This window comes from Typopeltis vanoorti, chromosome 20 (genome assembly GCF_054136105.1).
Source record: "Typopeltis vanoorti isolate ZY-2024b chromosome 20, IOZ_Tvanoo_1.0, whole genome shotgun sequence".
In the NCBI taxonomy this organism is placed as follows: Eukaryota; Metazoa; Arthropoda; class Arachnida; order Uropygi; family Thelyphonidae; genus Typopeltis; species Typopeltis vanoorti.
In genome coordinates, this window is record NC_143568.1 from 1613523 (window position 1) to 1637586 (window position 24064).

The 24064-nt window shown below is 36.0% G+C and overlaps 1 protein-coding gene across 1 annotated transcript in view; it reads left to right on the forward strand.

The window, feature by feature from the left end:
* Positions 1–24064, forward strand: part of LOC150095190 (uncharacterized) — a 353683-nt gene that overhangs the window by 197323 nt on the left and 132296 nt on the right. The window contains exon 8 of the mRNA XM_090410551.1: positions 539–1422. Within this exon, the coding sequence (XP_090266677.1) occupies positions 539–1422 (884 nt within the window). The remainder of the gene's footprint in view (positions 1–538; positions 1423–24064) is intronic.

Sequence of the window (24064 nt, forward strand, 5' to 3'; positions counted from 1 at the left end):
TGAGCTTTACTCTTATCCATTACAAATAGCTGAACCATTATTGAAATATTTAGTGCTTTTAATGGAGATTAATAGGTTCGAATCCCATCTAAGATGCGAAGAATATTTATCAGGGCTGTTTGATTGACAGTGAGTTAGCAAGTCTTGCACAGAGGTGGTCGAGTTCTTCCTCCAAAAAAACTTGGGCTTTTCATCCTGAAAATTAGCAAACTGCCCAGAAGAATACACACAATTTACAGTCATAGAGGACAGTACAGATAGGATAGGATAGGGTAGAATAGAATACAGAGAGCCAATCGCAAGCAATGTCAGGTTTCTAAGAAACCAAGATGGCCATGACAGATGATTAAGCCTAACATGAAAGGGAAGATGAGATGTCATGAATTTTGACAGTAATATGTAGTTAACTAAAATGTAAGAAGATAGGCAAGATTTTCCAGTATTTTTAATAGTTCAATTAGTATCTTCTTCACTAATTTATCTAATATCTAATGAGTATTTATCTAACAGCAGTTTTTAATTCTTGATGCTATTTCAGGTGATGCTGTTCTTGAATTAGGAGCTCAATGGGTTCATGGAGAAGAGAACAATCCTTTATTTGAATACACTAATAGTAAGGATCTTCTAGCTGACCCTACTGTTGATTATTCTGTAGAAGGAAAGGGACACTTTTGTACCTATTCTGGACAATTTTTATGTCAAGAACTTATAGATGAGGTTATCATGGTTTTAAATAGTCATAAATATAAAATAAGTAGTTACTATTCATTGCCTTCTAACCTAGAAATACCTCAGCCTGTTGGAGAATTATTTAAAGAAGGATTTAAAGAATATATGAGAAATTGCTGTGACTCACCAAAAGTAAAAATAATCAAAAAAGGCATTTTTGATTGGTTTATGAGATTCGAAAACATAGACAATGCTTGCAATAATTTGGATGAGATTTCAAATCAAGGATATTCAGACTGGAAAGAATGTGCTGGTGTTTATAATATTAATTTTAAATCGGGTTTTCAAAGTTTTATCGATACTTTGATTTCGGATATACCAGGTGGAAGCATAAAATTAAACAAACCAGTAAAGCACATATATTGGAGAAAGCATTTGAACACTAGAAAGCAGAAAATAATGGGAAAGATAATAGAAGAATTTGATTGTCCTGTTGCTGTAGAATGTGAGAATGGTGAAATGTTTTTTGCCTCCCATGTAATAGTAACACCATCAATTGGATATTTAAAGAAACATGGGAGTTCGTTATTTATTCCAGAGTTACCAAAAATTAAGAAAAATGTGATAGCAAACCTTGGATTCGGAACTATTAATAAGATATTTTTGATATTTAAAGAAGCCTTCTGGGATAAAGACACTCTTGGTTATCAACTAGTGTGGACTAATGAACAAGTTAATAATTTTCTACCTCCGGTATGTAATTTGTTTAAGATTAAAAAAAAAAAAATAGTGTAGAAATTTTATTTCTACTCATTTTACTTGAAGCATAATCATGGTAATTATACGAACTAATTTCAATAACAAACTCAGGATTAGAAAACTTTTAAGATTGCCTTTCCATTGTGTCTGTTCAGTACTGTTTGACAGAAAAATTTAGATTTGGAATATGCTGTAAGAATTATTTGCTGTATGTTATAGCATATAACAAACACCATAATACAACCACCATAATACAAAAGTCAGCACTAGGTTTCTGCATTTCATGTCATAGACTAGTTAATAGCAGTTAAGTAAAAAATTCATCTCAGTATCATCTGAATGATGAATTATACATAAGATTGATACTTTATGCCTTTGGTTTTCATTTGTAGGTGATATAGACTGATATTGTTTTTAAATTTAACTTCTGATGATGGCATTCAAAGGTACTGAAATATCAAGTGTTTGCAGCTAATATTTCTCATTGAGTGCTATTAATTACTATACATCTACAACCAGAATGTTGTACAATATCCGATCTGTGAATAGTGTTTTATATATACACCAAGGTGCAAGTATTAGTGTGATAGTTAAAATATTTTAGTAGGTATCCCAAAACCCATGAGAATTCACATGAAGAATAAGGTGACCGCAGTGTGCACGCACGCGCACACACACAAAGTTTACAGTTATTGTTCTGTTCATTTAATGGTTAAAACACAGTGGAGGTAGATTATGTTCCAAGTAAGATTTCCAAATTCAGATTTCTGTAGTTGCAATCACGTTAGTTTTTTGAAGGAATAACTTATGAAACAGGAATAAAAATAAATTTTTTAATAGCTAAATTTAATATTCACATGCAAACACTTTACCAGCTCAAGCTAACATTATCTAGGCATTTGTTGTTTTTTTCTATTTCAATGGTGAATTGGATACGTTTGGGGGAAAAAAAAAAAAAAAAAACATGTGACAAGTGTGTCTTTCCTAGACACACTTGCCACGTCTTCCCTCAGGCTGCCTCTCCTTCTCAGTCTACTGCAAACCCACACACACACAGAGGCCAGTACATACACAAAAATTCTTACCACCACCCAACACAAAAACTAGGTGTCATAAGCACCCTTAAACACAGAGCTCAAACTATTTGTTCAAATGAGCAAGCTCTAAACCAGGAATACGAGATCAACCATACATTTATAAAAAATGGATACAGTAAAAAAACTATTCACAAGCTTCTCCACAGAGACACCACTAAAAACAAAAAAAATTTCAAGAATGCCATTGCCATTCCTTATGTTAGAGACATTTCAGAAAAAATAGACAGAACACTACCCAAATAAAATATCAAAACCACCTTTAAACCCCCTGACAAAATTAAGACACCTACTCAGTTCTTCCAAAGATCCTCTTCCACACCTAGCCCACCTAGGGGTTTACAAAATACAATGCACATGTAACTTACCATACATAGGGGAAACAGGGCGAACCATCTCAATTAGGAAGGACGAACACAAACGACACCTCCATTTTGAAAAACCAGCCTTTCAGACCACACACTCCAGACATACCACAGAATTGATTGGAAAGGTACCAAGTTCCTACACTGCACCAAAACCTGGTTCGAGAGGAAATTTAAAGAAGCATGTGAAATGCTCGAACACAATTCTAATCTGAACAAAAATGATGGTCTAACCATTCCAAAAATGGTGGGGTGAGCCCATTTACAACCATTATAGCAACTAGAACAAGCCAAAGAAAAATCTCAGTACAAGAAGGCTTGGTGAAGTTTATTTTAACATTGAATAGCAACCTGAATGGTACAAGTCCAGAAAAAAATCTTAGTATAGAAACCTGAACTGTATAAGTCCTGAAAAAAAGCTTAGTACGGAGGACTTTAGTAGGATTTATTGGTGGTTTTTTTTTTTTTTTACCACTAGAGGTCAGACTAAGTAAAAGATCAATTAACAGCTTAGATCCAATTTACCTTTGTAGAGTGCAAGAGCATGTAGCTTGTCTTCATGTACACATGTATTTTTCTGATGATGACCTCAATATAGGGTCGAAACATCAAGTGTTATTTTATTAATAATAAGTATAATAATCATTTCAACACTTGTGTTTTGTGTCCCTAAATTTGTAAATATGAATGCTGATCACCATATAACCTTAAAAGAAAGAGTAAAGCACAGCTACATTCTTGAATCTGAAGGCAACAATTGTGCTTCTTGTGGCAATCTTCTGTTATGAGTGAATGGAAGATAAGACAGTATGATAAAATTTGATAAACGTCATAATCAAATTTCTGATTTGTGTCCTCAGGGGATGCACAGGATATTGTGATAGTATTACATGAAAAAGCTACATCATTACTAATTTCTGATCAACAGTTTTCTTCTAAATTATTCTCTTATCTGTCAAGAATCCAACATTATTGGAGGGGGTAGAACAAGAGGCCGTTTGCTGGAAATTGTATAAGGAGGGTGTGAGTAGAGGAGTGAGGAGCAGGTTGTTTGCATGGATAGTGGATTGCATTTCCTGAGTGTGTTGTGAATGTAGACACACAGAATCAGTTTAATGTATAATATACATTATACATTATTTCGGACTTCTAAGGCACTTTTTACAATCCACAATTTGTTTACAATCCACCTACATCTTGGTCTTCCTCTGAGTATTTTTCCAGCCAGCCTGAAAAATAAATAAATATAATTAATAATGCTACTTAATCTTTCCTCTCCCATTCTATTTAAGTAACCATATCATCTGAGATTATTATTATTAAGAAAGACCTCCATGGAGTCAGAGACTCATCGAGGGAATCCACATACTACACACACCAGCTATCATATTTATTCTTGAATTCATTCACACTGCTTGCACTCACATCATCCAATCACGCACCACCCTCTGAGAGAAAAATCTAGCCCTCACACCCTTCTTGGCAGCCTTCATTCTCAGCTTCCAAGGATCTCCTCTCATCTTTTCCCCACTCTCCATAAATTGAAAAATTCCATCAACTGAAATCCTGTATGACCCTTTCAGAAGTTTGTAAGTCTCAATTATATCACCCCTCTTTCTCCTGTTTGCTAGTGTCTGCAGTATACAAATTCTCAATCTGTCTTCATAATCAGTATTCCAGAATCCTGATATCATTTTTAACACTCTCCTTTGTACTCTGTCCAATATATCAGAATCACAATGGAGACCAGACCTGCGCACAATAGTCCAAGTGAGATCTTATCAATGCCTTGTAAAGAAGCAAAATAACATCCTTATCTTTACATGTGAACATTTGTTTCAGCGTTGCTATCTTTTGAATCGTATTTGCAATCTTTGCCACATGGCCCTAAACTTCAACTTCCTGTCTATTAACACTCCAAGATCCCTAGTCTCATCAGTTTCTTCTAGCTTAATCCCACCATTATAATACGACATTGGATATCTAATCATGCCGAAGTGAATGACTTTACATTTACTGACATTGAACTGACACCCATTTTCCCATGCCCACAATTCCAGCCTATTCAAATCATTCTGCAAAGACTGCATATCAGTAGCATTAATGATTACCCTACTTATCTTTGCAACATCATCAAATAACTGTATGTCACATGTCAAATTCTTCCCAAATATAGATTGAATAATAGTGGACCAAACACTGATCCTTGTGGTACACCACTTGTTACCTTAAACCTTGCAGACTCAGATCCCCCGTGTACCACTTCTTGATATCTGTCGGTCAGCCATCCACTTATCCATGCTAATATTGTATAACCCAAACCCATATTCTCCAATTTATGCAACAGTCTATCATGCTGTATTCTGTCAAAAGCCTTAGCAAAATCCAAAATTATCATGGTGTATCCATTCCCTTTGTCTAGTTCAATGGTAACATTGTTATAGAATGTGAGCAAGTTGCTAAAACATGACCTTCCCTTAGTAAACCCATGTTGTTCATTGCAAAGTAGAGATTCACTGTCAGCCCATTTCAGAATGCAGGCCCTAACCAATTTTTCCAAAATCTTCACCACCACTCTTAAGATACTAATTGGTCGATAGTTGGATACATCGGTCTTTGCACCACCCTTGTGCAATGGAATTACCATGCATTTCTTCCATTCCTGCAGAGTCTTCGCTGTTCTGAGATTCATATTAAACATCCTGGTCAAAGGAATGGCCAGTTCAGCTGAACACTCTTTTAGCACACGTGCTGATATTCCATCAGTCCTTATTGCTGAATTCTTATTCAGTTTGTGCAACAACTCTAATACCTTGGCCTCACACATTTGCCTTTCTTCATCTAGTGAAGAGGTAAGAGTCAGTTCAATGTTGCATTTACCAGGTTGATAGCTTTTAACGAAACGAGCACTCATTAACTGAACAATCTCTTCTGCATCTGTAACCCTCATGCCATCTGGATTTAGAAGAGTTATTCTTTCATATTCATTCTTTCTTTTACTTGCAGCATACTGATAGAATTCTTGTGGGTTGTCTTTAGCACGCAGAGCCAGTTTCTTTTCATAATCAGACTTTGCTTTCCGTATGACAGTTGTGACTATTCTAGCCTGCTACTTCTAACGTTCATAACGGACGCCATCCTTATGCAAACGGCATTCCTTCCACATCGTCCTTTTTTTACGAATCGCTTGCTTAATAAGATTACACATCCATTTGACTCCTTCTCTATTTATTCTTCGAACTCTCAGGACACATTCTGATATCGCATCATTTAAGTATTGTTTAAATGCTTCCCATGCACTGTCGATATTCTTTCCATCCAGCAACCGATCCCATTCCACTGAACTCAGTATACTCCTCAGTTGGTCATAATTTCCTGATTTGTTGTTCAGCATGTAACCTTTTCTGAATGGAACATTCATAAACTTGGTCACTTCCCAAGTGAGTACCGCATGATCACTGTCACGAACTGGAGACAGAATAGTTACATCTTTAATTGAAACGCCCTCTGACACTATAATCAAATCTAACACTCTTTGACCTCGAGTTCCTTCTATCACATGCTGCTTGAGGAATTTGTCCTGCAACAGCTCAATAAATGCATTTTCATTCTTCTCATGAGATTCTACTGCTACCCAATCAATATTTGGAAAATTAAAGTCTTCCATTATGATTACTTTTTTTGTGCTCACCTTTTCTATTTGGTGATGCATTTCTTAATCATCAGCATCAGGTCTGTAACAACACCCCACTATGTAATTTGTCTTGTTAGATTCCACCTCACACCAGATGACTTCAAACTCACTGCCACATGAAATATTGTTAGTAGTATTACTACATTTATAGGTCTCAACTCTAACTGGATTCAAGTCATCCGATATTAGCTGCACGCCCCCTCTTCTCCTATCCAATCTATCCTTCCTAAAAATACTGTACCGATGATACTCGATACCAATTAGTAGGTCTCATTCTGATAGCCAGGTCTCACTAATTCCTACAATCTGAGTTCGCAACATATTGACTAAGGCAACAAACTCTATCCCCTTGTTTCTGATACCCCTAGCATTTGTGTACAGAGATAATCTACCTGCATGTTGTTTTGTATACTTTTGTTGCAGTCTGCCTGACACAGTTGGACAACTTGCAGATCTCTATTCTTCTCTAAGATTAGCTCTGCTGACACATTCTTGTACATACTAACAATGACAAGTTCTTTCCTAATATTCTCATTTTTAATATGACATTGACATCATCTATTCACTGCTCCAATATTTCCCAGACCTATCATATCTGTGGCCTCCAGTCTTTGATCAGATATTTTATTTCTGACCCAGCTCTCAGATCCATAAGTTAAAACTGGTTTGAATATTGTCTTGTATATAGCTGATTTAGTGTATCGACTGATTTCTTTTTTATTCAATATAAATTTATTATTATTATTATTATTATTCAGGCCTCCATGGAATCAAAAGACTCATCGTGGGGGGGGGGGGTCCTTTCTAGGAAACACGGTCTATCACACCACTCATTGACCGTTCATGCTCTCGCCACACTATCAGGCAATGCATTCCACAGTTTAACCCCCTCCATGCAAAGAAACCACTCGTCACCCTCTTGCTCACAGCTTCCTTTCGCAACTTCCAGGGATGCCCCCCCCCCTTGTCATCACTCCTTCCTGCTGTTCCACCAAGTGAAAGAACTCCCCAGTGTCACCCCTGTAACCACCTCTCAACATTTTAAAAGTCTCAATCATATCACCTCTCCTTCTTCTATCCACCAAACTCTGCAGTCCACATTCCCTCAGCTGAGCCTTATAACTAACATTGTACAGTCCTGAAACCATCTTTGTTATCTGCCTCTGATATAAATTTCTCAATATAAATTATTCAGCAGATTTCCTACCATATTAGCTGTAATAAATCTGTTGTCTATTTCCATATTTAATTGCCATCCTCACTAAAAATTGTTACTAAATAGCTGAAATGTTTTACTTGTTCATATAGGTTTCCAATTCAGGATACAATTGTTTTCTTTGTCTTTTTATTGCTGATTTTAATAAACAGTTACTCTAAATAGCAAAGGTTGGTCGATTGGTAGAGCCTCTGCTACTAATGGCTGACACAAAAAGTTAAGCAAGTTTGAGCACAGTTAGTAGTTGGAAGGAGATCAATCATTCGATGCTATTGGCACACTCTCCCTTGATGAGTCTTTTAACTCCTTGGAGGTGTCACATAATAATAATAATAAAAAATTGAAAATTTAGTCAGGGAATCATGCAGACTTGTACTGGATGTACTTAGAATTGTAACATCTGCATAAAGTAAAGAGCTGAGATTAACATCCCCAATTTTCATATCAGGTTTAATACTACTTTCCTTCATAATGTGATCCATATAGACAATGAATAACAGTAGAGATAATATGCACCCTTGTTGCACCCCTGCTTTGCCATAAAAGTAGGGGTGCAACAATTGAAGAAAGTACATAATTGAAGAAAGTGTTAGAATTGAAGGAAGTACATAAAAGTATCTTTCTGTACTTCCTTCAATTCTAACTGCTGACTTACAGCGCAAATAAGGACTATGCATTACTTGATATGCCTCATTTGCATCAGATAACTGAGCATTTTGAAGAGCTTTCCTCTTGGCACCTTATCATATGCTTTTCTAAGATCCACAAAATTTAAATACAAATCCTTGTTATATTCCCATGATTTCTTACCTGTCTGTCTTCATGTGAAAATCTGATCCTGATAACTTCTATTTGGCCTGAATCCAGCTTGTTCTTCACCAAGCTTGCCTTTCACAATTTTCTTAGCTGTTTCTCAAGTATACTTGTATAAATCTTACCAGGAATACTCAGTAGGGAAATACCTCAGTAATTCTCACTATCAGTTATATTTCCCTTTTTTATAGACAGATACTATGAGAGCACTACTCCAACTTGCCCAGAATCTATATTTGAGCATTTCTGGTCAAATATCATCTAATTCAGCTGTCTTTCCACATTTCAGATTTTTGATGGATTTTTTTCTACTAGAAGTATGATTATGTATTCCTGATTGCATTCCTGTCGAGTGTTTTCTACCACTGTATTGTCAGTTCTTGTTTCATTTAGTAGTCTTTCAAAGTAATTGCTCCAGAGATCTAGAATATCTTTGTCTGCAGTTTCATGTTCCCTCTATCATCTCTAATTCCTTTTATAGTACTCCTTCATCAATTTCTAAGCTTTTTCAGTTGCCTACAGAATATATTTTCCTAGATTCATGATATATATTTTCTATGTTCTTACCAAAGTTGTCCCATGACTTTTGTTTAGCTAGTTATTCAAAGTGCTTTGTTTTCTTACATTTTTCTCTATATTCTCAAAGAGCACAAACTGACTTACTTGCCAGGAACTTTCAATATGTTTGACTGTCTCTATAACTTCCTGGGTGTCTTTTCTGATTTTTCTGACAATGATTTGACAAACATTTTGAATCAAATTCGAAGTGAATTTATCAAATCACAAGGGCTAGGTTTGGAAGTGTCTCATGTTTTGCAGAATCCTGCTATCCCAACAGAGCTGCAAATGTGATTGTAAACAAATTTTGATGCACTTCCTACTTTAAGTATGTTCCTGTCTTTATTTGTGAAATTATTTCACTTTCCATTTTTTGAATGTCTCAAGTGTCTAGATAATGCTATTTCTCAGCATAGAAATAACTGAATACATAAAGAAACATAAAATTACACACATTAATGCAATGGAAAGATGCATAATTAACTGTAATTAATTATGCAAGATTTCAGTCTAAATTTCTTATACCATCATCAGTATAACCAAATAGAAATGGAGAATTCAAACAAAATGTAAGTACATGGAGAATGGTATCTTTTTCATGTGTAGTTGTGGGAGAGAGAGCTAAGTAAATTTGATACTAAGATTCAAAATGTGTAACTACATTAGAAAATAAAATTAAAAAAAACTAAGAAATATAATTACTGATCATCAGCATCAAATTCCTGATATGTACATTCAGAGAGTATACAGGATAATTATGATAGTACTACATGAAAAAGTTACATCATTACTAATTTCCAATCCATAATTTTCCTCCAGATCTGTTATCTGTTAAGACTCCAATATTATCAGAGCTTATATTTCTATCTTATAAGGCACTTTTTACTTTATCAGTCTATGTACATCTTGATCATCCTGCCAAAGAACATTTGTTTTGTTAATCTTTCCCTCTCCCATTCTGTTTAAGTAACTATACCACCTGAGATTAGCTCTGCTGACACATTCCTGAATGCTAACAATGTAAATTAATATCCTAATTTTTAATGTAATACTGCCATTGATGCCATCTGTTCACTAAAGTAACCTTCCTCAGAACTCTCATATCAGAGGTCTCTAGTCTCTGATCAAGTGTTTTATTTCTAACCTGGCTCTCGGATCCATAAATTAAAATTGGTTTGAATGCTGTCTTGTATACAGCTAATTTAGTGTTTCGACTAATTTCTTTCTTATTCCATATAAATTTATTCAGCTGACTTCTTACCATACCAGCTTTACTAATTCTGTTGTCTATTTCCATATTTTAATTTACCATGACTAAATATTGTGCCTAAAGAGCTGAAATGTTTTACTTGTTTTTTAGGATATAGCTGATGTTTTCAATGTTTCTGCCTATTTTCATTGTCTTTGTCTTTTTATTGCTGATTTTCAATTTAGTCGAGAAATCTTGCAGACTTTTACTGGATTTATTCAGAAGTATAATATCATCTGCATAAAGTAAAGAGCAATGATAAACATCACTAATGTTGATATCAGATTTAATACCACTTTTCTTCATAATGTGATCCATATAGATAATGAATAACAGTGGAGATAATGTGCACCTTTGTCACACATTCGATTTTATGAGATGTGCAAAAGTGAAAATCTGATTCTGACAACCTCTGTTTGGCCTGAATCCAGCTTGGTCTTCACCAAGCTTCCCCTTTCCACAAATTTTCTTATCCATTTCTCAAGTATATTTGCATAAATCTTACTTGGTGTTCTTGGTACAATACCTATGTAATTCTCACATTCAGTTTTATTTCTCTTTTTATAGATGGTTACTATGAGAGCTCTACTTCAAATCACCCAGAATTCATCCCTCTAACCAGACCTCCTAATTATGCATTGCAACTACTGTCAAACTTTGATACTTCTATATTTGAGCATTTCTGGTCAGATATCATCTACTTCAGCAGCCTTTCCACATTTCAGGTTTCTGATGGCTTTTTTTCTGGTTGAAGTATGCATTTGTATTCCTGATTGCATTCCTGTTGAGTATTTTCTACCACTGTACTATCACTACTCATTTAGTAATCTTTCAAAGTAAACACTCCAGAGATGTAGAATATCTTTATCTTCAGTTTTCATGTTACCTTTATAATCTGTAATTCCTTTTACAGTACTCTTTCATCAATTTCTAAGCTTTTTCAGTTGCCTCCAGAATATTTTCCTACATTCATGACATTTATTTTCTGTGTTCTTACCAAAGTTGTTGTATGACTTTTGTTTAGATAGTTATTCAAAGTGATTTGCTTTCTTATATATTTTTTTCTGTATTCTCTAAGAGTACTGCTGACTTACTTGTCAGGAACCTTCGATATGCTTTCCTCTTTTTTTTTTTTTTTGACTGTTTGACTGTCTCTTTAACTTCTTGGGTGATTTTTTTATCCTTACCCACAATCTCCCCACATACCTCTGGCATCAATCATTGTTTTCTTCAGGATTTGCCATTGAATCTCCAAAGTTTAGTTCTTATTTAAAATGTTTTTATGTTTGTGTATTTGAGTCTATAGTTCACCTCTGAATGCTGCTCAACCTTGATTCATTTTAAAACTTTTTTACACACTCTTCTTTTCAATATCAAATTCAATTTTATCCTGCTCAAAACTAAATAGTGATCACTTCATATTTCAAATCCTCTCTATACTCTTGTGTCCTGAAGAAGTTGGGAAAACATTGCTATCAACTATAACATAATTACTGATAGCAATTTCAATTTTCAAAATTTTAGGCTTAAACAATTTGTTGCTGAAGTTTGGGCAATAGTGAAGTAACGTAGAAAGATGTTCAAGTTTGTGAGAACAACTGTGCGATAATTTAGTGTCGTTCCAGAAGATCTTCTGGCTAGTGTTAATAAGTACATATTCAGTAAAGCAGATTCATGACTTTTTGGATTTAATATAAAATAGGTGTTCAAAAATGCATTTAGTGACAAATTGGCCTGTTTGACAAAAGTAAATTAACTTGTGATTATCTGGAATTGAATACACTCCAGGTAGCAGAAAAGGTTGTGCTTTATCCTTAGTAAATGACAAAAAAGAATTGATTTCATTAATATCATTGATTTCATTAATAATATTTTATCAGAACCTCAACTGGCAACTTTAACAGCCACTGTCCACCTCAACTGCCTAAACTACACATCACACAGCTCTTTCTGCTGGAAGGGCAGCAGTTGTGCATTCATCAGAACTGACATACCATTCCTGAGACTGAAAAACCTTGAATCCTTACTATTTGATCTGCTTTAGTTCAAAATTTCTTTACCAAATCAACCAGCCCTTTTCATATGCTCTCTCTAAAGCTCGACTTTCTGCAATCAAAATATCCCAATAGTGAGCTTGGGGATTTCAATGTTCACAACTCATATTGACTCCCCCCTTCTCCAGTTTCACCGATCAAGCAAGCAGAGATGCTGAAGCATTAGCCATCAGCAATGACCTATCTCAGATATCAATCTTAGTACCAGAATATCTGATAACCCCCCCCCCCTCCAATTTTCTAACACACTTGACCTCTTCCTATCAAGCTCCCCATACAGGCTGTTGGTTCTCCTTTTGGTAACTCGGATCACAACTGCATAAAAGTCTTCATTCACCTTTGGCACTAAAAGAGTAACCAATTGGATCTTCATGACTTCTATTTCTCCTTCCCATAGTCCAACTACTGCTACAGTTTTTCTAATCCAAATGCCTGCTCAGACCAAATAACAAAAATCATCCTCACAGGATTGAAGGATTTCATCCTTTATTTCACTTAATTCTCAGCTACCATCCAAGCCTTGGTTCTCAAAAAAGTCTGCTAATGCTGTAAAAGAAAAAAAATCTCTGCTTACCATGAATGGCTCAAGACCAAAACTCCAGCTGCCAGCACTGCAGCTTGCAACAGTTGTTAAAGAATCATCACCAAGTCCAAGTTAGGCTTTGAAAGAGCTAAATGTTGCAAACTCACCTCCTTACCAAATAGCAGTCGCTCCTTCTGGTCCTTTGTCAAGGTCATTAGGCACAACTTCTTCCCACCCAGGTTTTCACCACTCTCACTTCTGGATGGTACTGTAGTTATCTTACCTAAAGACAAGGCCAATTTAATGACATCACTCTTCTCTTCCAGTTCCTGCATTGATGACCTGGACAAAGTTCCCTCCACTCCACTCCAAGAATGGCTCCTTTCATGTCTTCCATAGTTTTCCAACAAAAAGAAATCTGAAGAATCCTTAATAACCTGAACACAAACAAGGCATCTTGTACTGATGGTATCCCACCTATTATGTTAAAAAATTGTGCCCCAGAACTAACACCCATCCTGTATTGCCTTTTCAATCTATCCTATTCAACTAGCATCTACTCTACAATATGAAAACAGGTCTACATGCAGCCCATCCCAAAGAAAGGTGTTAAAAGTCAACCAGTGAACTACCATTCAATTGTTCTCTCTAAAACTGTAGAGAAGGTCATCAACAACTAACTCTTGAACCACCTAGAGACATGCTGACTAATCAGAGAGTATGGATTCCACCACTTGCAATCTACATTTGATCTTGCATTCACTACCCACCTCTGGACTCAACCCATGGAACAATTTGGAGAAACCTGCATGATTACCTTCGACATTTCAAAGGCATTTGATTGGGTTTAGCACAGGGCCTACTTACCAAACTGCCATCCTGTGGTCTGCCTTCCACATCTGCAACTAGATTGCCAACTTTCTCACTGGTTGCTCACTACGTGTCATGGTGGATGATTTACTCTCCTCATATTTTCCCACCAATGCAGGAGTACCCCAGGGTTCTGTTCCTTCACCCACTCTCTTCCTGTTGTATAGAAATAATCTGCTCTCGTAGACTTCTGGTCCTATCCATAGCTTTGCCAAGACAATACACTCCATTTCTCCTTTTCATTTGAAAAGGAGAAATGGAGTGTAGTGCTCATGTATTAGAATCCTCAAGATCTACCACGACCAGCGACCTGACTCAAATCCCCTAGTTATATCCTGGGACAACCTTGTAAACTTCAATGCCACCAAAACTCAATCCTGTTTGATCTCTCACAAGAAACAGCTTTCATCCCTCCTCCTTATTTTCTGTAATACTGAAATATTCAAACAGGATCAGATTTCTCTTCTTGGACTGACATACATCTCTAATCTTTCTTGGCACAACTACATTTCAACTACAGCTGCTGTAGCTAAAAAACTTGGTGTACTTTTCTGCACAAGACTACTTCACTTCTTCACAGCTACTGACTCTATAAAAAGCCTAAATCTGCCGAGCCATGGAATATTGCTTCCATATTTGGGGTGGTGCATCAGTATCCTCTATAAGTTTACTATCTATCCAGAAGAAGGCAATCCAGCTAATTAATAATCTCTCACTCTCTCACATACCCACTTCAATCCCCCTTCTCTCTCTCTCTCTCACACACACACACACACACACATCCAGTTTCTGCCCTGTGCTTCTTCTACAGTTACTTTCATGGATGCTCTGCTGAATTGGCAACTATTATTCCTCCACACTCCTCCAAAATCATTAGCACAAGAGCCACTGCTAACAACACACTTCTATAGTCTGTCTTGAAACTCACTGAACCAACTTCACTGCCTCATCTTTCATTCCATCTACTTCTGCCCTTTGGAACAGCTGCCCCCCGCACTCTGGCTTCCCCCCTAAGATTACAACCCTCAGCTGTTCAAGCAAAATGTGAACAGATTCCTCCTTTCTTCTATTTCTCTTTCCCCACATGGCACTAATGTGTTATAGGTCTTGTGGCCTTTTTTGTTTGGATCAGATATAAAAAGAAAAAAAATAGGCTTAAGTAAACATAACTCAAAAATGGAATTTCTTAAGGATACAAAAAACAATCAGAAGTATCTCTGTTATAAGAGATGGAAATTCTATGGAAATCATCTCTTATGGAAGTAGGAGAGAAATGGCGTATGATGTTTTTAATAAGTTTGGGACATAGCAATTGAGAGAGACAATTTGCTTAATGGTTTAATTTCTTTCTGAAATTTAATCTAATTCCTAGTTGGTTTTGGTTTCGCTAGATGGATGACATTTTTGTAATCTGAGAATAAATCATATCAATAATTAGATGACTTTCCAAAAAAATGAATAGCCTTCATTGCAGAATCGAATGGAACTATAGAAAATTTTTTCACTTGATTAGAAACTAAATTAAGCTTGACAAGAAATTATATTCTTGTTCTTAATGTAATTAAGTGTAATCAGACAAAGTTTGCAGGCACAGTATTTTCACAACTAAGCTGCTTGTATATAGGCGCTGATGACTTCACATCACTTCCTTAGTATCCCATAATGCAAAGCAGACATCCTTTCAGAAATCTATGTTGTTGTGCATTATGGGAAGATTCACTACCCAGACTGATTCAACCTTTATTGAAGTCTTATCAACGGAAACCAGACCAAGAAGAGATAAGATTGAATTAATGCAGAAGCCATTAAATATACAAATTAAATAAAAAATTCTTAAAACAGACCTGTGTTTACTGGTCGTAACTTTCTCAAAAGAGGAAAGTTACGACCAGTAACTTTCCTCTTTTGGGACACTGCACCTCCATACACAACTTGCTGATACCTATCTGGGAGCTAGTTGCCCATCCAACTCGTTAATCTGTCAACCAATCCCATCTTCTCCAGTTTAGTTACCAACTTGTGGTGTGGCAATCTATCAAAAATCTTTACAAAATCTAAGTATATCACTGTATAAGCATCTTCCTTTTTTTCCCTCACCTTGTTATAGTACATAAGCAACTTGGTAAAACATGACCTCCTTTTAAACAATCCATGCTGATAAGCACAAAGAATGCTGCTGTTATCAACTCACTCTTATATTCTAGCTCCCATGAACTTCTCCAGTACCTTGACTACAACTAAAACTCGAGATATACAGATCGGCCTATAATTTGCAGCTTAAGGAATTAGCATTAGCTTCGGCCTACTAATTCTCTGGAACATTTCCTTAAGACGTGGTGATATTTTATCAATCCCTATTTGTATTATTGACATCTAGCTTACTTATCTCCTCATAAACCTCTTGCTCGCTCATCATTAAATCTTCTTTCATTTCATTCTCTACACTTGAGCTTTTGATTTCACACCGAGAAGGAAACACACTTGATGAACTGCTCATTGAATATCTTGACTGTACCTTCTACAGCAGTTACCAATCTCTTACTTTCATCCATTAATATCATCTTGCCATAATCATTCTTCTTTCTACTTTTCACATATTGAAAAAAACTGCCAAGGGTTCTTCTTCTCCTAATTTGTTAATTTCTACTTGACTGCACTTTTGCTATCTTTACCAACTGAGTCACAATCCTGGCTTGCTCTTTATATTCTTTGTGCAACTAGCATTCATTTTGTGCTGCTTCCAAAGTGCCTTCTTCCAAATTTCATGCTTAATCCCTTGACACCTTATTCAGCCTTTTGACTTCCAGAATACATACATTCACACATTGATGCTGTTCAGTATTTTTTTGTGAGTTCCCAAGAAGCGTTTATTTATTTTCTGCTCAACTCCTCATCCCTTGCTTATAGTTCTAAGATGTAGTTCTCCATGGCTGTCCTCTACGTTCCCTGGCCTATAGCAACACTCAACTAAATATCTGTTCCTGTCAATCTCCACCTCACACCACACTGCCTCTAAACGATTATTACTATTTCCCTCCTTCATGGCTACCTTATGTGGACATAATTCCCCTGCTATCATCAATAGCATCCCCTCCCCCAGCTTGTCCTTTTTATCCTCACACACTGTATCCTTCCATTTCCATTCCCGTCAGGAAATCATCTTCATTCAACTATGTTTCACTTATTCCCACATTTTTTTTACTAATAAACTCAATCAGTATGCAATTTAATCTCCTTCATTTCTCATACTTCTGGCATTTGTAAATAAACACAGTTCACCTTTTGGTCTATAACCAGTTCTATCCAAGCTACCTATTGGTTGTAATTTCCCACCACACCACCTGATCTTGCCCAGTTACCTTTATCACTACTTACCCCATATATCTCCTTAGTCTTAACTACCCCACTCACATCTCAGTCCTTTCCATTCCTATGATGATCATCCCATACATACATTCACTACTAGTTCCAGCATCCACTCTCGCTATGTCATGTCTCAGTCCACCTTCCACCCCCCTCCCATTTACTTGTTCCTCTTACATTCCCATTCTCTCTTCATCTCTCACACTTCTATTTCCATTGCTAAGAACTTCAGTCTCTTCCGTTCCACTCTACTGATCTTTCACCTTGCCTCTTACTTCTCCTGATTTCATGCTTGCATCACACACTGCACTTCCTTCTAGTTTCTCAAGTTCACTCACTCCAAGCCATTCAAGTGCAATCTGTCAGTTCCATTCTTCCCTCAAATACATACCACGCATCTACAAACTACACTCCCTTCTCCTCACACAGTTCTGCCAATATACCATTCACGATTCTTGCCCTCTGTCTCAACTCATCATTGTCATACCTCGATAACACACTGACAACTTTTCCCACCATTCTGTTATCTTTCACTCTCCTTAATAACCTCCTGATATCATCCTTGCATTCTCCTTATATCCGACTAAATCATTTGTTCCCAGAACCACCACTAACTCTCTTGCTTGTTTCCTCTTCATATCCAAAGCATGAATTATCTTACTTCTCCTTCTTGGAAAGCACACCTCATTGCCTCTCTCATTAACCACGCCTGTAAGAATGGAATCTCCATACACTGCTATTCTTGAGTCATTCATCATGTCTTTTTCTATTTTTTCTTTCATTCTGCCCTTTTGCACTCTATCATTTGTTGTCACTAAACATCTAATATCACTCCACATATTCCCTATTTCATTTTGAACAACTCTTTCTTCAAATCTTGCAATATAGCAATTTCACTTTTTTGTCATTTCTGTAGCCTCACTCTCTCTTATTCTACTGCAGCTTTTTTTCATTTCCTCATTTCTCCTTTCTTTTGCTTCCATATCGCTTACTTTCATTTCTTCATTCTTGCTTTCTTTCACTCCTTCGGTCTCATTAGCTTTCAATCCATTATTCATGCTGTCTTTTGCACCCACATTTCCCTAACTTTCAATTATCCTTCAGTCTGTTTCGTATTGGCTGATAAGTCATAGTCTAACAAAATATTACACTTTCTACAGATTCATATCTTCTCTCATCTCCTGTTTAGTCTCTCCACAAACACATTTTTTCACATTTTGCCATGCATACATTTTGTACTCATGACATAAAACCATTTCCAGAAAGTGTGTTAATATCATTTTGATGTTCATGCTGCATTGATTGCAGATCTCATTCTTACCACCATTAGCGCTTCCATAGCACAATTGGAAGAACAATGGTACATTGCACTCTTGAATTGGAAAAGGCCTAAGCTCGAGTCTCGTCATGACGGGAGGAATCTTTATACAGACTTTTTCAATCGAAGGTGAGTTATCTGATCTCATACGGAGGTAGCAGGATTTTTACCCCAGAAACTCTGTTGTCACTAAATGGTTTTTCATCCTGCATACAGTCAAATAGACCCTTCAGAATACATGCAGTTTACAGACTAAAAATACTAGCTGTGGTGGTGGTGATGGTGCTGATGTAGACGATTGGTAGTAGAGGTTCAGTGTAGTGGTGGAGACGGAGAGTTGTACAGTGGGTGTTCTCCCACGATGAGTCTTCAGACTCCTTGGAGGTGTCACGAATAATAATAATGTTTCATTCAGGACAAGATTCAAAAATTAAGTAAAAAAAAAATTAGTGACAAATCCAGAAGCCCAACAATCACTCAAGTACAATCAAAAATAAACAATATTATACTAAAATGCAAGCAATTTTGCCAATTATTATGCAAAATAGCACTTATCTTTTCCAGAGGACACATACATAGCAGCTATCCAGCAGCCAACGTGAGTGTGAGAATTACCAAAAATGCAGAATGTGGTCTGTCAACTGAGAAATTAAAAAATGAGGAGTCAATAATGCCAAAAAGTATCAATAATAAGGAGGAGGAGTTTTTGGTATTCATTGTGGTATATCTTGCCAAAAGTTATAGGCATGAATGAGATTTGACTGACAGAAGCTAGTTACAGGGATAGAATATGAAGGATATATTTTCAGAGAGCATAGAGAAAATGGAACAAGGGATACTGCTGATGATGATAGCAAATGAATTGCAGTCAAAATTGAGTAGAAATCAAGAAAACAGGCATGTGGATGGCAGTTCATTTTAAATAATTTGGGCAGTTAAGGAGTTGGGTGTTGCTATAGACCAGGTATATAAAGATGTGAAAGACATTCAAATTACTACAATGAGTGCAGGTCAGTAATTACTTTGGGAGACTTCAACAACAGGAACATAAATTGCAAGGAGGAAAGATCATATGGAAGAAAGGAAATGGAGGTTATTCACCTGCAAAGAGATAGTCACTTGAAACAGCATGTGATGGAAGCAACTCAGGGTTTGAGAGTGTTAGACCTAGTCATAGAGTCAGAAGATCTGTCATTAAGCAATGTAGCCACATTGCTTCTGATTGCAGAGAGTGGTCTTGACTTCAGAAATTGTGGAATCTCGAATTTTCAGTTGAGAAAGGTATATGTGGATCTACAGGGCAGGTGAATATATAAGGAGAAATGTGATCAGCAAGCTCACAAGCAGGCCAAACTCATGCAAGAAAGGTGACCATCATGGTAAGAAAGACAAAATCAAATTATGAGAAGCAGTTAGACAGGCAAAAGGAAATCCCAAAGCATTCTTTCACCATCTGACAGATAACAGGAAGAATGACTGTGGAATGAAAACTATGAATGCTGATGTTAGCAAGGTGACAGAAGCAGGCAAAACAGTAGAGTTGCTGAGTGACCACTTTTTAAAGGTCTATCATCCAAGTGAGGATATTGTGTTGCGAAAGATGTTAAAGGATCTGATAAATTTGAAATACTTAGGATATAGCAGAATCGCAATGCAAATATTGCTGTGGGATTAGATGGAGGTGGCAATAGATTGAGAGTTTGTGGATTGTAAAAATTGACAGGTAGAAAAGAGAAGACATAATAGAAACATTGAGATTACTAAAAGGGTTTTATAGGATTGATGCAGAGGAAATATTTCAATCATAGGGAGACGGAATAAGAGGCCATCCCAAGAAATTGAGTAAGAGTGTGGTTAGCAAGAGTGTGAGAACTAGATTTTCACTATGAGATTGGTAAATGAGTGGACTTGGTTGTCAGCCAGTGGTGAGTGCTTTGTCGGTCAATAAGTTCAAGTTAAAGTATGATAGAAATGTGTGGATAGTTTTGGCTTCTCACTATGAGTCTTTGGACTACATGGAAGTATAACCATGTGGTCTGAATGGAAGGTACCCAATAATAATAACGCTAATAAAATCCAAAATAGAACACGAGGAAAATAAATATTCCTTATTCAGCTTTAATGCTCACTAGTCAGTTGATTGTGTCAACATGTTAAGCTTATTATAAATTCACAAACAATGGAAATAATCAGCACTTCTTTTCAATTCATACTATATATATATAAAAAAAATCACTTCATCCAATTCATTCATGCTCAATAAAGCATTATATAAAAAACTTCATTACAATTAACTCTCACTATAGCAAACACCATTACAACAAATTCACTCTCTATAGTAAACTACTAAAATGTCTCAATCAGAGCACCATATGCAGCTTCACAAAACTATGTTGTCCTCTGTAGAATAGCATGTTTCTATCTACCCAGTCCTGAATTCTGTTTTTCACAAACTTCTCCAATTCCTTAAGCAAATTGGCATATAATTTGCTACTTCTGTCTTGGAGCCTGTTTTATACAGAGAACTATTTTTTCCTCTTTCCACTCTTTTCACAGATTCCTAGGTACTGGTACTTCCTCTGGTCAATAGCTTGGTCAGAGGAAGTACCAGCACTTTTTCACATTCTTGTAATACACAGGTTGATATGCCATCTAATCCCACAGCCCTGTTTGCATTAAGGTTCAGCAGTGTCATAAGCACATCCACTTCATCTACCTTTATACATCCATCAGTCATTGTCACATCTGGCATTGAAATATCTCTACCTGGATATTATACTTGAAAAATGATCACTTGGCAATCATTAAAGTCATCCTTCCGTAGTTATTCTTCCTTTTACTTGCCACATAGCACAAGAACTGTTTGAGATTTTTTTATTTTATTAATTTTAATTTTTTTTTTTTTTTGCCTTATCATCTAGCTTTTCCTCATAATTAGCTTTGTCCTTCCTTATTATTCAGGTCAGTCACCCTTCTTGGTTGTGCCTTGTATTGCTCATGAACTTGCTGATCACCTTTTCTTTGCATTCCCTCTATATTTTTTTTCTTTTTCTGCAACTCAAACTTAATGTTATTATTCATCAATCTAAATCCTATCTGATTTATTTTCAAGACTACATGATCACTTTCTCCAAGCAGAGGTGGTGTGGTTATTGCTAAGTTATCTGCTGCCATGACTAAATTCAGTACCTTTAAACCTTGAGATCCCTCCATTACATATTGTCTCATTTAGTTATCTCTTAGCAGCTGTAAGTTTCATTCCCTTCTCTCTTTCTCTAACTGCTTTTCCTTCTAATTTGTTTCTCCATAGTTGAAGTTTCCACTGCACTATGAGGTCAGAATTACACTCGTTATGTTAATTTGCCAATGCACGGCATCTACATTCTCCCTTATACTTCCTGGCCTATAGAAGCAACCAACTATATATTTTTTCCTACTAAACTCTATCTTGCACTAGATGGCCTCGAATGAACTGCCGTCTGTTTTTGGCTTCAGTTCTGCTATCATTAGTAAAATCCCCCTCCTTCAATTCTTTTCTCTCCTCTCAGAAAATACTATGTCCCTTGCATTCCATTCCCATGACTATATCACCTTCTGTCAACTAAGTCTCACTACTGGCTATAACTTTTAGCCAAGTTGAACTAACTAATACCAAAACCTCCTCTTCCTTATGAATACTTCTGTCATTAGTATACATATGCTGCAAAATCCTCTTCATCTCACAAAATCCCCCTTACACTTGTGTTGACTATTCCACTAATGTTAGGAAACTGTGTTAGTAGAACTCCAGTGTTGTAGTTTTTTGCTTTTAAATGTCTTGATCTGTTACTTCTCTCATTTATTCACTTTGTAAAGTGATTTACTTCAATTTCTCTATGCTTCTTCTGTTCACCAAGCTTTTCCTCATCCCATTTGCAGCAGCTATGAATTATCTTATATTCTGCAACTAAGTTTGATACAAGAAATATGAGATAATTTGTACTATGTTCCCTATTGCCAGCTATTAGTGATTTCATAGTTGGTAGTTAATGAGCGATGTTAAACTTGCCAAAATTATGAATGAGGTATGAGTAAGGCCATGAAAGTTAGAATTGTCAAAACAATGGTATTTCCAGTAGTGATATGGATGTGAAAGCTGGTTTATTTAAAAGAAATACAGAAAGCGAATCAATTCATTTGAACTATGGGTGTGGAGGAGACTATTAAGAATCCCATGGACAGCAAGAATGACCAATAAGAAAGTTTTAGAGAATATAAAGACAGAATGCTCCTTGCAGGTGATGATTGTTAAACAGAAGTTGATGTACTTTGGTCATATTATGTGAGCTGATGAATCATTGGAGAAGGCAGTTATGTTGGGGAGGATTGAGGGAATGAGAAGAGGAAGACCACAAAAAAGTTGGATGGACAACAGAAATTACAATTACTGAAAGAAAGGACAAGAGGCCAAGTGGAATGGAGAGAGCCTTTGTTCACAGGATCACCAGGAGTCGAAAACGACTGTATGGAACATAACAAAGTTAATATCTCAAAGCTTGGTTTCAAAACTGGCAGTACCTCAGAGAACTTATTATTTATCCATTTTTTACTACAAGGGCCTGCATCAGTTATGCTGAGCCAATAATTACAGAGCTCTAAAAATTATCAAAATTACATTTAGTTCATAATAATCACAAATCAATAAAAATATTTTTCAATATTCATTATATACAGTAGTCTACAATGTGAGTAATGTTTCTGGAGTTATTTCAAACATCATGATGAGACCCAGTATTTCTTCTTTCTGAGGGCACAGCTTTCAAATAGTTATTCTTCAAATTGGCTATTAAACAGCATACTGAATCAGACCTCATGGTAACATTTTGTTGTATAAACCTGTGGAGCATTCATGACTAAATATACACATGTAACCATATTAATAAGATTTTTTTAATAAGTAAATATTTTGTCCTAAGTATCATTGGACATCTTCAGTATAGTTAATTCAAGCAATACTAGGAATCACATACAGTTAGGATGCATGCTTACAATGGACTCCCTCTATGCATGCAGTAACGTGTTATAGAATTAAATTAAAATATATCTAAAAAAAAAGGGTTACATTAAAATGAGATAACACATAAAATTATTTTAGACAGTTTAGGATGACAATTTTCCAGACTTGAGGGATAATAAGAACATCATTACAGTTCAAATTGGGTCTGTGATGTAGGGCTTCAGCACTTTCTTTATATAAACAGGAATGTTTATATAAAGATCTATGTAGAAGTTTGGCCTTTTTCCAATGGATCCAATAGTTTGGATTTTCAATTAAATTGTAAGCATGCACCCTAACTGTATGTGATTCCTAGTATTGTTTGAATTAACTGTACTGAAGATGTCCTATGATACTTAGGACAAAATATTTACTTATTAAAAAATCTTATTACTGTGGTTACGTATGTATGTTTACTCATGGTAACATGTAGGAGAGCTTTGAGTCATAGGTCAGCTAGCAAATAAATTTGTTACCACTATTC